Consider the following 12,288-nt stretch of genomic DNA (forward strand, 5'->3'; position numbering starts at 1 on the left):
TCTACATGTGGTTGTGCAACTGCCTGAGTGAAAGAGGTGTGTGTCTGTGTATTTGTATGAATGTGTGATCTGTGCTTTTGGGGCCTGTTTTGCATGCACGTTGGTGTGGTAGAAAGAGACTTTGTGTCCCTGCTGTAAACAAGTAGAGCCCAAACCCCTCTGGTTTTGCGGTGTAGCATGTGCACATGAGAGGGGCAAGGCTGTTATTTGGTACAACTGTGTGTGTAGCCCAGTTTGCAAAAAAAAGAGAGAGAGAAAGATTGTGGGTGAGGTGAAAGTGTGTGTTTTGTTTATGTGACTTTGTGATTATCTCTATGTTGTGTTGAGAAAGAGAAACTAATATGCAGGAACCATGATAAGTGGATGTTTAGGAGAGACAAAGACATTCCAGAGGAGATGGTGTTTGGGCTTTGAAGGATGTATAGGAGTTCATGAGGCCAGAAGGAAAGACCTGGGGAATCTTGCCTACCAGTCGCAGGTGACAGAGGTGGATTCTGGAAGACAGGGCATCTACTGCCAGGAGGAGGAGTAAGAGCAGCTGGCAGCCACCCCTGGTCAGGAGCTGGCCCACAGTGACTGAGCATGCAGAGGAGGGGTCTGGGCACACAGTGCAAGGTTACAAAGGGACCATCTGCTCCTGGGCAGTGTGTGTGGCCACCTGGAGGGCAGGGAGGGAGCTGTGGAAATAACTCTCCCTGTTTCCATTCAACAGCCCTCTGCATTCTCCAGTGTGGAGGGAAGGAGACAGGGAGGAGGCCACTTGTCAGCATTCACAAAGTTTGTTGAGTGCCACAGACTAGAAAGGAGGGGTGGGCCCTGCCCAAAAGGTGACCAGAACTTCTCTGGACCTGGATGCCCAGACCCTCTTTCCATCCTGGAGGACTGGTAACTTATACCATCAGCTGCCCAGGCCTGGGCTGGTTTCAGATTCCTGACCATTCCTGGTTTCAGATTCGTGACCATTCCTGATGCCTGGAGGGACATTCTGAAATCCAGGGAGACATGAAAATGGAACCAGTTATCCTGGTTTTCCACTTGCCAACAGTGTGATTCTGGGGGATTCCCTTCTCCTCTCTGAGCTTCAGTTTTCTCCTCTGTAAAATAGGATTTGTAATTCCTGCATACCCCCCAGTACTGTTGGGAAGATTTAATGAGTTAATGTACACATGGGCCCTCTGTAAGCTATGAACCACTGGAAAATGTTAAGCGTTGCTCCATTTATATGAAGTTCAAAGCACTTCGATGCTGTCAGAAGTCTGGCCAGTGTTGCCTTTGGGGAGGGAATGACTGGAAAGGGGGCAACAGGGGGACTTCCGGCTGCTGGTAAGGTGGTTTGGAGATGGAAGGACTGGGGACAGGGCTGTGCTCAGTTTGTGAAGACGCCTTAGGATCTGTGCATTTTTTTCTGTATATGTTATACTACAACAACATGTTCCAAAAAAAAGAAAAGAAAGGTCAGGCATCCTGACCACATTTTATTCACTCACACGATGGGCATTCTGGAAAGCTCTATCAACGAGGCAGGAACTGGTCTGAGTATTGGGGATACAACAGTGAACATGGTGTGATCCTGACTCTATGAAGAAAAGAGGAGAAAGGGCGTGGCTTTCTCACCTCTGAAGGGGGCACATTGGCAGGGGAGGGGCTTGCCCAGAGCCACTCCCTGGCTGGCAGCAGAACCAGGACTAGAATGAAGGACTCCTAGTGCTATGGCTGAGTCTATTCCATTCCACCAGGCTGCCTAGGAGAGACAGGCCCTGGTCTTATGCTGCTCAGGGGAGAACAGTGAGAAGGTTTGCTGCTAACTCTGACCCTAACCCCCAGCTCCCTGAGGATCCTCAGAACTCACCTCCACCAAACAGCCTTCTAGGAACAATTCTATTCTATAGATGCTATGATTCCCACCCCAGCCCCATGTTACAGGTGAGGAAAATTAATGTTCAGAGAGGGAAAGTGACTTCCCCAAGGTGGCACAGCCAGTCTAAGAGGATTTGGTCCTTTGCTGGCATCATGCTGCTTCTGTTGACATTTGTGGGCTTGCTGGGCTCTCTGACAGAAACCTGGGTGGTCGTGTGGCAGGAAACATGTTTCCCTTGTCAGGCTCCTATAGACTGGATGGTGAGGGTGCTTCTTCCAAATACTCAGGTTTCTGGGCACAGCAGTCAGAGCATCAGGGCTCAAAATGGCAGAAGAACTCCCTTAAACTGAAAAGTACAGGGGTAGAGCTAGCTTTAGTCATGGCTGCTTGAGGAGCTCAGATGATGTCAGGATTGGTGGTGTCATTCTCTTGGTCTCTCAAGACTGTTTCCCTCTCTGCTGGCCTCGTTCTCTGGCAGGCTCTCTCCTCATGATCACAGGGTGGCTGCCAGCAGCACCAGCCAGGCATCCTAGTCTCTCAGCAGCTGCAACAGAAACAGGGACTCTTTCCTCAACAGTTCCAACAACATTCCTCAAACCAAGTCTCATTGGCTCTTATTGAGACATATATCCATTCCTTGGCCAATCACTGTGGCCAAGGGTTCTGACTGTCCAGGCCATGGAGAGTGAGGGCCTCAGAGGCACCTGGCATTTGAGTCTAGGTGTGATTTCTAGCCATCCCAGCCTCAGGACTCACCAAGGTCCAAGAAGAATCCTCCCGAATTTGTGGAGAGGCTTACATTTCATAGGCCTTCAATAAATGGCAACAGTTATTATTGGTATTCTTCTTCCTCTGCTTTGCCTCTGTCATCATCTTGTACAGAATAGACATTCGGTAATGTCTAGCATACAGTAGGTACCCAAAGAATCCTTAGTGGTTGACTGAGTTTTTGGGGGAGTGGGGGGTTGCTGATGCCATGTACCAAGTCAGATAGAGTCTGGAAAAATTGGACAGCCCACAGGCCTGCAGACAGGATGAGACTCATTATGAGAATTATTTAATTTTTTATTTTGTTTTGTCTTCCATAACTGAACTGAAGCTATAGTCTAGAGCTCCTGGGGGCATCACCAGACTCGCCAGGAACAGACTCCCCCATCACACACATCCACCCACCAGCCTAGGAGGATATAGTCAGGAAAGCATCAGAAAGAGCCCGTTAGGAGGCTGGTCCGGGAGGAGCAGGCAGAGCTTGTCAGACCCAATCAGACTATTTCTTGACTGATACAACCCTGCAGAGAGTTTGCCTGGGGTGGGGCTGGGGACCGACATGTCCCAGCCTGACCCCTTTCTCCTTGGGCCACCAGCTACTCTGATTCAATTGGGCAGTTTGAGTTTCCATGAGGGACTGGAGGTCCATTAGGTCTTGACTAACAATAGCTGCTATTTATCAAGTGTGTGCTGGATCCCGTAGTTGGCACTTTGCATGATTTAAATACAGGACCAGTGGAATATATTTTGGATACTCACATTATCCCTGCTTTTGCTTTACTCTTTCTGCTGTTTTCCCCCTTTTCCCTGATTTCAAGTGAAATTAATATGTGCTCACTGTAAAATAATGTAAACAATATGGAAATGAATACAATAGGGAAAAAGTCCCCCATAATCCTACTCCTCAAATATCAACCACTGTTAACTCCTTGATGAGATTCTGCATTTAGCTGTATTAACAGATGTATGTCTGTTTTGTGAGAGGAAGAACATGACATTATTCACCTGTTCATAGCCTCCTTTCCTCCCTGCCTTTGAGGAAGAAAACTCTGTAGTTCAGGTAGCTTCAGCCTGGTTTTATTCTGTGGATCTGAGTAACAGGAGGAGGGAAGGGAAGGAAACAAGCTAAGAGAGAAAGGGTAGAGGTTGCTCGTGGGAAAAGATGGGAGAGGCTGGAGCAGGGGGCAAGGAGGTAAGAACAGTGCAGCCTGAGCTTTGAGAGAGCATTTGAGGGACTCAGGATACAGATTTGGAGGCTGTCTGCAGAGGGTGGGAGGGAAGACGAGAAAAAGAAACAGAAAGAGGAAAAGGAATGTTAAGAAGTTTTTTTGAGATTATGAATAAAATCACCTTTAACATTTTCAAAAGAATTGAATAAATATTTAAATTGCCTTTTGGACTTCCCTGGTGGCGCAGTGGTTAAGAATCCACCTGCCAATGCAGGGGACACAGGTTCGAGCCCTGGGCTGGGAAGACCCCACATGCCACAGAGCAACTAAGCCCGTGCGCCACAACTACTGAGCCCGTGCACCACAACTACTGAGCCTGTGTGCCACAACTACTGAGCCCATGTGCCACAACTACTGAAGCCTGCTCGCCTAGAGCCCATGCTCCGCAACAAGAGAAGCCACCGCAATGAGAAGCCCGCACACCACAATGAAAAGTAGCCCCTGCTTGCCGCAACTAGAGAAAGCCTGCGCGCAGCATCAAAGACCCAACGCAGCCAAAAATAAATTTAAAAAAAAAAGAAAAAAAGCCCTTTAAATTGCCTTTCAATTTTTTGTTGCTGGGGTGGGGGGAGGAACTGGTGTTTCTTTCTAATTCAATAGTGATTTGAGACTGGCTTCAAAGTGGCTCAGCTTTACCCAGGTTACTTTTTTATAAACAAAAAAATGAGATTACATAATATTAATAATTGCTAAAATGTATTGACTATTTACTATATGCCAGGCATTGTGCTAAATATTCTTCCATATTACTTTATTTAATTCTATAATACCCCAGTGGGGGCAGGTACTACTATTATCTCATTTTACAAATGAGGAAGCTGAGGCTCAGAGAGGTGAAACAACTTGCCTAAGGTCACACAGCCAGCAAGTGGGGGAGCTGGGACGAGATAATTTTTTTTTTAAATTTTTTAAACATCTTTATTGAAGTATAATTGCCTTAGAGATAATTTTTCCATTATTTTAATCGTCTAGTATGTAGTTGCTTAGTTTTTGTTGTTGTTATTTGTGTGTTTATCTGTTAAGGAGCTTCAAACCCCTTTCTGCTTGTGATCGGGCAGGAATATACATAAATAAAAGTTAGGCATGCACTGTCCTTGACCCCACGATTCCCTGCGGTCAGTATTACCCTAGTTTTCTACTTTAAGAACCTGAAGCTGAGTGGGACATGATCACTAATCTAGAGTAAGGCAGCTTTTAAGTTGTGTCATGGGATTTGAACTCAACTGTGTTTTCTCTGAAGGACCATACAGGAGCCGGAGCTGGGGTGGGGATCTGGGCTACATCTCGGTCACCCAGGCACAGAGTCACAGACCCTGAGGGCTGGACCTGAAAGAGATGTGAAAAGTCATCTATTCTAGTCCCTCTTTCCATTTATAAATCTCCTCTGCTGCTTCCCCCATAGAGGTCACATGGCCCAAGTCTGAACACCTCTGCTGATGGGAAACCCACTACTTTTGCGGAGCCCAGAGCCAGGGAAAGTAGGCCAGGCTGGAGCAGTGAAGCAGATGAAATGCCTGAGAATTAGCTGGGACAAGCACGGAGACTGCCAGCAGGGACAGGAGTGCAGAGAGAATGGAAAACCACTCCCTCCAAGTAACAGGAGGAGCGAGGGGAAAGAAACAAGCTAGGAGAGAAAGGGCAGAGATTGATGGGTGGGAAAAGATGGGAGAGGCTAGACCAGGGACCAAGGAGGTAAGAACAGTGCAGCCTGAGCTTTGAAAGAGCATTTGAGGGACATAGGCTCAAAGGCCTTCCCTGCCAATAGCAGCTCTTCTATATACAGCCCCTCTCAGTGGGGGGAGTAAGGATGTGTTTTTTCAAGGGACCAAGTCACCCCAGAACCAGACTACTCTAACCCAGTATATTTCCCCTTTTGCTTTGGCTGCTAGGAAGCTCTTAGGTAAGTTGTATATTGAACCTCAGTTACTAATTTGGTACAGAAGCCTGATAGATTTCTCTCTATCTCTTTCTAGTGGCTTTCAATCTCTCTTTTAAATCCATGTTTTATAATGTTTGCTTTACCACCGAGCAGCGGCTCCACTGAATTTTTGTAAATGGAGGAGATTTTGATCATAAACAAAAACATTCTGTAATGTGAATTTGTTGGTTGACAACTGGAGAGAGTCAGGTCCTAGAGAAAAGGGATAGGGCATAGGACTGGACAGGGCCAAGATGGGGGAAGCTGGATCAGGCAGGAGGGAGAGGACGTCAAGACCATCTTAGCAAATATGACTGGTCACTTGGGGAATAGGTGCTTGGTGCTGGAGATATTCCACATGGCGGGGAGGTCAGGGGCACTAGAGAGGGAGTAGCTGAGTGTGAAGGATGGAGTCACACACCCAGAGAGAAGGGAAGAGGGCTCAGGCAGTGGGAGCGACCTGTGCAAAGACCCGGAAGTGGGAAGGGCTCAGGAGGGCAGGAAGAAGACTCCAGTGGCTGGAGTGCTTAGAGCAGTGAGGACAGTGGGTGAGCTGGGGCTGGGAGTGGTAGAGCCAGGCCAGGCCTTGCCACTCAGGGCCTGTATCCTAAGGGCTGAATATTTGTGTTCTCAGGAGCTTTCCCAGGGAGCTGCTGTTTCCCACTCCTGGGTGTCTTTGACTTTGGGCTGGGGGTGCAGGTGAAGGTAGGAGAAAAGCATCGAGCCAGGTGCTCTTGAAGCAGACCAGCTGCTCAGCCCCACTGACTCAGGGGGCAACTCCCCAGGGGCTGCCCAGCCAGTCAGAACCAAGGATGGTGGACTAAGACCCCCCAAAAGACCCCATATGACTAGGGCTGGGGACCATGGGATGAGCTTCCACTCTGGAGTCAGACTCCTTGAGTGGATTCTGACCTCAGCTGAGGGACCTTAGCCAAGGTTCCGTACTTCTCTGAAGCTCATCTCTAAAATGCGAGTGATGTTACCTATCCTGAAGGGGTGTTTTGAAGATTAGGTGAGTAGACAAAAGCAAAAGACTTAACATAAAGTAGTTATTTCAATGAACATTCACTTCCCCAAACCCAGGGTACTAGGAAAGAGGCCTTTGATGGAGACACCCCCATTACCCTACACCTCTGCCCCATCTCAAGTCTGATTAGGGCTCCCACGTCTGTGCTCCCACAGCCTATGTTACTGCTAACGTAGCCCCTCCACTCTGTCTAGCCCAGCCTGTTTCCTGTATTCCCTCTGTCGGTCTCCCCTGTCTGATCCCAGCTCTGTAGCCCCAGAAACAGGCACCAGCCTATAGCTGGTGCTCAATAAGTGTCTATCGAACTGTACTGAAGGTCTCTTCTAGGGGATGCCACCTGATTAACGAGCACCTCCTCTCTGCATACACTATTTGGTTTAGCCTTCACATAACCCCTGTTTTCACAGATGAAGTTCCTGAGGGTCAGAGAGGTGAAGTGACTTGCCCCAGGTCACACAGTGTGTAGGTAAGTGACAACTTGGAATTGAACCCACCTCTATCTGATTACAAAGCTCCTGTTCTTTACTGACGCTTTATATGTCCTCACTGTAGTTCTTTCACACATAGGGGAGAATTCAAGGACTCCAGCTCAGCTGCCAATGGCTGGAGGACCTTGGGGATGGGGCCAGTCACTCAGAATCTCTGGGCATCCGTCACCTCATCTCTAAAATGAAGGGGTTTAAAAAAGGAAAGAAAATGAAGGGGTTGGATCAGTGATTCTCAACCCTGGCAGCCTATTTATTTGAATTATCTGGAGAGCTTTTAAAATGTACTGGCACCTGGGCCCCACCTCAGGTCAATTAAACCTGATCCCTGAGGGTGGATCCTAAAGTTCATCAAACTCCCCAGTGATCTGATTGCACGGTCAGGGCTGAGAACACCCAACTAGCCCCTCAGTGAGGCCTGTTGCAAGAAGCCATTCCATCTGGCATGGCGGAGAAACCAGGGCTTCAGAACCAAGCGGGCGTGGGTTCTAATCCCAGATCTGCTCTTTCCCATACCCCAACGTCCTCATCCTGCAAAGGAGGAGAGCAAGGCTCAGTGAAGTCCAAGGTCACACAGCTCAGAAGTGCCACTGTGTCAGTTTGAATCCAGGTCTGCCCTCAGGGGCATTAGGTCTGGATATGGAGAGGAGGTGCAGGCAGGCAGGTCCACTTGGAGCCTATAGCTCCGCTGGCCCTCTGGACTGCCTGAGCCTGGGCGGAGTCTGTCAAGGGGGACCCTGCAGTCATCCCTGCCCCGTGACTCACAGTTTGGGAAGCAGGTGCTGGGGCAGCATGAGGTCACACATACCTTGGCTGTCTCCTTGCCTAGCATGTGCCCAGGCACCTCCACTACCCACTGTGCCCCAAGCCCTGGGCAGCGGCAGGCCAGTGTGGACATGCTGGGCAGCTTGTGTGTGACTGGGGCAGTCGCATCGGCTGCAGGAACAAACTGGCAGGAAGACTGATGCCAACTTCAGGCACAAGCAGACCTTGTTTTAAACACCTGTCCCATCACTCATGTGCCATGTGGTTAGCAGGTCGGGGCACCTCTTTGAAGCACTACAAAATATGCATAAAAAGTATAGCTCATGGGCTTCCAACCCTGACTTTGACCATGCCGTTCCCTCTCCTGGAGTGCCCTTCCCATCTCTCCTCCTTGTAGGTCTCCATCCAAATGACACCTCTTCAGATAGGCCTTCCCTGGCCACCTCTCCAAGGAGCTTCCCCTTTTTATTCTCTGTCACTGCACCCACTGTATTTCCTTTCTTCTATTTGACAGACTTTATTATTCTATACTTAGGTGCTTGATTGCTCTCTCCCTAACTAGGTGATAAAACCCATAAACGTAGGGCCTGTGTCTTTTTTGTTTTGTCATGTCTCTTTACAAGACATGCCACAAAACTCACCCATTTTAAGTGTATAATTCCATGATTTTTAGTAAATTCGCAGAATCGCATGACCATCACCACAATCCAGTTTTAGAACTTTTATCACCCCCAAAAGATCCCTCAGACCTGTTTGCCGTTAATCCCTGCTTTTACCCTCATCACCAGGCAATCACCGATCTGCTTTCTGTCTCTCCAGTTTTGCCTTTTCTGGGAATGTCACATAAATGGAATCAGTATAATATGAGACCTTCTGTGTCTGGCTTCTCTCACTGAGCATGAAGTCTGAGCTTCATCTGTATTGCGAGTATTGGAAGTTTGTTTCTTTCTTTGCTGAGTAGTATTCCCTAACATGGTTGTGCTACAGTTTGTTAATCCATTCGCCTTTTCAGTTTTGGATTGCTTCCAGTTTTCTCTATAGAATAATGCTGATATGAACATTTGCCTACAAGTCTTTGTGTGGACACACATTTTCATTTTGCTGGAGTAAATACCTGGATACCTATGAATGGAATTGCTGGGTTTTATGGTCAGTGTATGTTCAACTTCCTCAGAGACTGTCAAACTCTTTTCCAAAGTGGCCATATCATTTTACATTCCCACCAGCAGTGTATGAGGTGGCAACATGTCTTTTATCTACCAAAATGTCCCCAGGATTTAGCCTGAATGCCTGACACATAGTAAGCAGTCAGTTAAATAAGTGAGTAAACAAATGCTGGCTGAACTGGCGTGTGGTTAGACCCCTACTAGGCGTCTAACATTGTGCTAATCACCCGGTGGCTGTCCTCCTCTGGGGTTGACATTAAGCCACTTTATACCCAGGCTACATTGGTGGAACCCCGACCCCAACCCCCAGAAGGACCCTTACTGAATGATGTCTTTCTTTCTTTTTTTTAATCTTTATTTATTTTTGGCTGCGTTGGGTCTTCGCTGCTGCACACGGGCTTTCTCTAGTTGCAGGGAGCCGGGTCTACTCTTCATTGCAGTGCGCGGCCTTCTCATTGCGGTGGCTTCTCTTGTTGTGGAGCACAGGCTCTAGGCGCGCGGGCTTCAGTAGTTGTGGCACACGGGCTTAGTTGCTCTGCGGCATGTGGGATCTTCCCGGACCAGGGCTCGAACCCGTGTCCCCTGCATTGGCAGGCGGATTCTTAACCACTGCACCACCAGGAAAGCCCCTGAATGATGTCTTGATAGTGCGTCCTTGACTCTCTGACGTACGATGGAGGAATTAAATCCACATGGAGTGGAGCATCTCTGCGTTGTCTCTAAAAGACTGCTAAAGAGATTGTTCAAAACATAGGTCCATATAGCAGCACTTATGTGAAAAATCCTTCTTGTACTTTAACACCAGGGTAAAGGGTCTTTCACAGCTGAAACAGCCTTCATTCTTTAATCATGAGTTGGAGATAATACATCATGTTTCCCTTTTTGCCTTGCATGAGAGGATGCTCAGGGCAACATTTAATTGACTGTGAACTCCTGGAGGACAGGGACCAGGGCCTGTTTGCCTCTGGTTCCCTGGGGCCTGGCACAGCTCCTATTCCGGAGAGCTTTCTCAACAAATGTCAGTTGGGTGGAATGGAATGGAAATGCAGTAACTACACTAACTTAGAACATTTTAATCAAATATTTTCCAGAACTCCATGTATTTTTTAAACAGTCTGCACGTGTAGTTTACTATAGATGTTGTATATGTTACTTGGAGGTGTATAAATTATGAAAGAATAACATTGAAGAAAGTAGAATTCCTGATACTAAAATATTTATATCTGGAGCAAAGATAAATCACACACCAAAATAGCTGTGGAGGAAATGAGAGAGTGATGAATGTTATACAAGAGTTATTAAGGACTTTGAAAGTCCACAGGCCAGATTTTGGCTGAGGGAAGAGGAGAAGCGGCAGGAGAGGTGAAGGTGTAAGGACAATATTTCCAGAGGCAAAAGCTTTAAGGGTGTGAGTGGGCCACATTTAGGGGAAACAGGCCCTTGTACCCTTGTAGGAGGTGGGAGCTGATGGAAAGAGCAGTTGGTTAAAGAATTCTCAGGGAAGTTGATCTTGAAAATACATATCCCTTTTGACCCAGAAGTTCTACCTTTATGCATTCCTCCTACAGAAATAATTAAAGATATGCACAAAAATATAGCTGCAAAGATACTCCCTCACAGAGTAGATTTTAATAGAAACTAATTATGCCTATCTTGATTATGTTGAGAAATTTTTGGCAGAATTTCTATAGCTGTTAAAAATATATTAGGACTTGCCAAGTTGGCAGCGCCCGTCTGCTGTCGGGAGCTCCGGCCGCTGGTGCTGTCCTGGAGCCGGGAGCTGCCGTGCGTCTGGCGCGCCCTGCACACCTCCGCGGTCTGCGCCAAGAACCGGGCGGCTCGAGTCCGAGTGGGCAAGGGGGACAAGCCAGTGACCTACGAGGAGGCGCACGTGCCGCACCACATCGCCCATCGCAAGGGCTGGCTGTCGCTGCACACAGGTAACCTGGCTGGGGAGGACCACGCTGCAGAGAGAACAGTGGAAGATGTTTTCTTTCGTAAATTTATGCTGGGCACCTTCCCAGGCTGCCTGGCCAACCAGCTTGTTCTAAAGCGCCGGGCTAATCAGGTGGAGATCTGTGCCCTGGTCCTGAGGCAGCTACCTGCACATAAGTTCTACATCCTTGTGGGCTACAGTGAGACTCAGCTGTCCCACTTTTACAAGTGTCCCGTGCATCTGCACCTCCAAACTGTGCCCTCAAAGGTTGTGTATAAGTATATCTAGGGCAACCAGCCTGTTTGCATCAAACTGTAGCCTGCAAAGGACAGAAACTTGTGGAAAAGGACTGAAGTAGAAACAGGGGAAATACATCCCCTCAGACTACTGAGGCTTTGTCTTCAAAGTTGGCTGTTGAATAAATAGACTCTCCATGTTGTCTTGCTTCTTGGTCTGTCTAGAGAACTAGAATAGGGTTTCTTTGAGGATGCTCCAGGGTTCCCAGGAAGGCTGCCAGTTCCTGAGGTTTAGGTAATAGCTATGGTTCAGTGAGTGTCTTGTGCCAATCACTGTGTCAGGAACTTTACCTGAAGTTCTTTGTTTTCTCTTAAAATGGAAAGATCCATTTTTGGAGATTATAAAACAATGTTAATTTTTTCAAAATTAAAACAATATGGACATGTATTAAATCAGCTGTGAAGCTTACTTGTAATTCTACCCCAGAGAAAGCTACTGTGAACAGTTTGTTGTATTTCAGATGTACTTTTATTCCCCCAGAAATAATGTAGCACATAGTCATCTATTAAACAAGCTTAACTGCACCTAGTCTGTGCCAGACACTCTTCTGAGTAGCTTGGAACCCATCAATGACCAAAACATTGCATTCCAAGATCCTTGCCTTCATAATACTTGTATCCCAGTGGAGGTGGAGGGGGACGGGGAGGGTTAGGCCGCACTGAAGACTCCAAGCAGGTGAGGAATATAGATATGCAGGTAAATGGAGGAAGAACATTTCAGAAAGTGGCATCTGCAAAAGCCACACATGGTGCTGGGAAATGGGACAGGGATTGCTCACCTTCAACTTCACTCTGATACTGATGACCTTCACCTTGACCGTGATCCTGGTACCCTTAACT

The 12,288-nt window shown here is 47.6% G+C and overlaps 1 protein-coding gene across 1 annotated transcript; it reads left to right on the forward strand.

Moving 5' to 3' along the window:
• Positions 1-6,131: 6,131 nt before the first annotated feature.
• Positions 6,132-11,634, forward strand: LOC132371088 (small ribosomal subunit protein uS3m-like). Its single transcript, XM_059936106.1, has 2 exons — positions 6,132-6,142; positions 10,897-11,634. Exons 1-2 carry the CDS (start codon positions 6,132-6,134, stop codon positions 11,438-11,440), a joined length of 555 nt encoding a protein of 184 aa, XP_059792089.1. The 3' UTR covers positions 11,441-11,634.
• Positions 11,635-12,288: the final 654 nt, after the last annotated feature.

Source organism: Balaenoptera ricei, chromosome 1 (assembly GCF_028023285.1).
Source record: "Balaenoptera ricei isolate mBalRic1 chromosome 1, mBalRic1.hap2, whole genome shotgun sequence".
NCBI classification, from domain to species: Eukaryota; Metazoa; Chordata; class Mammalia; order Artiodactyla; family Balaenopteridae; genus Balaenoptera; species Balaenoptera ricei.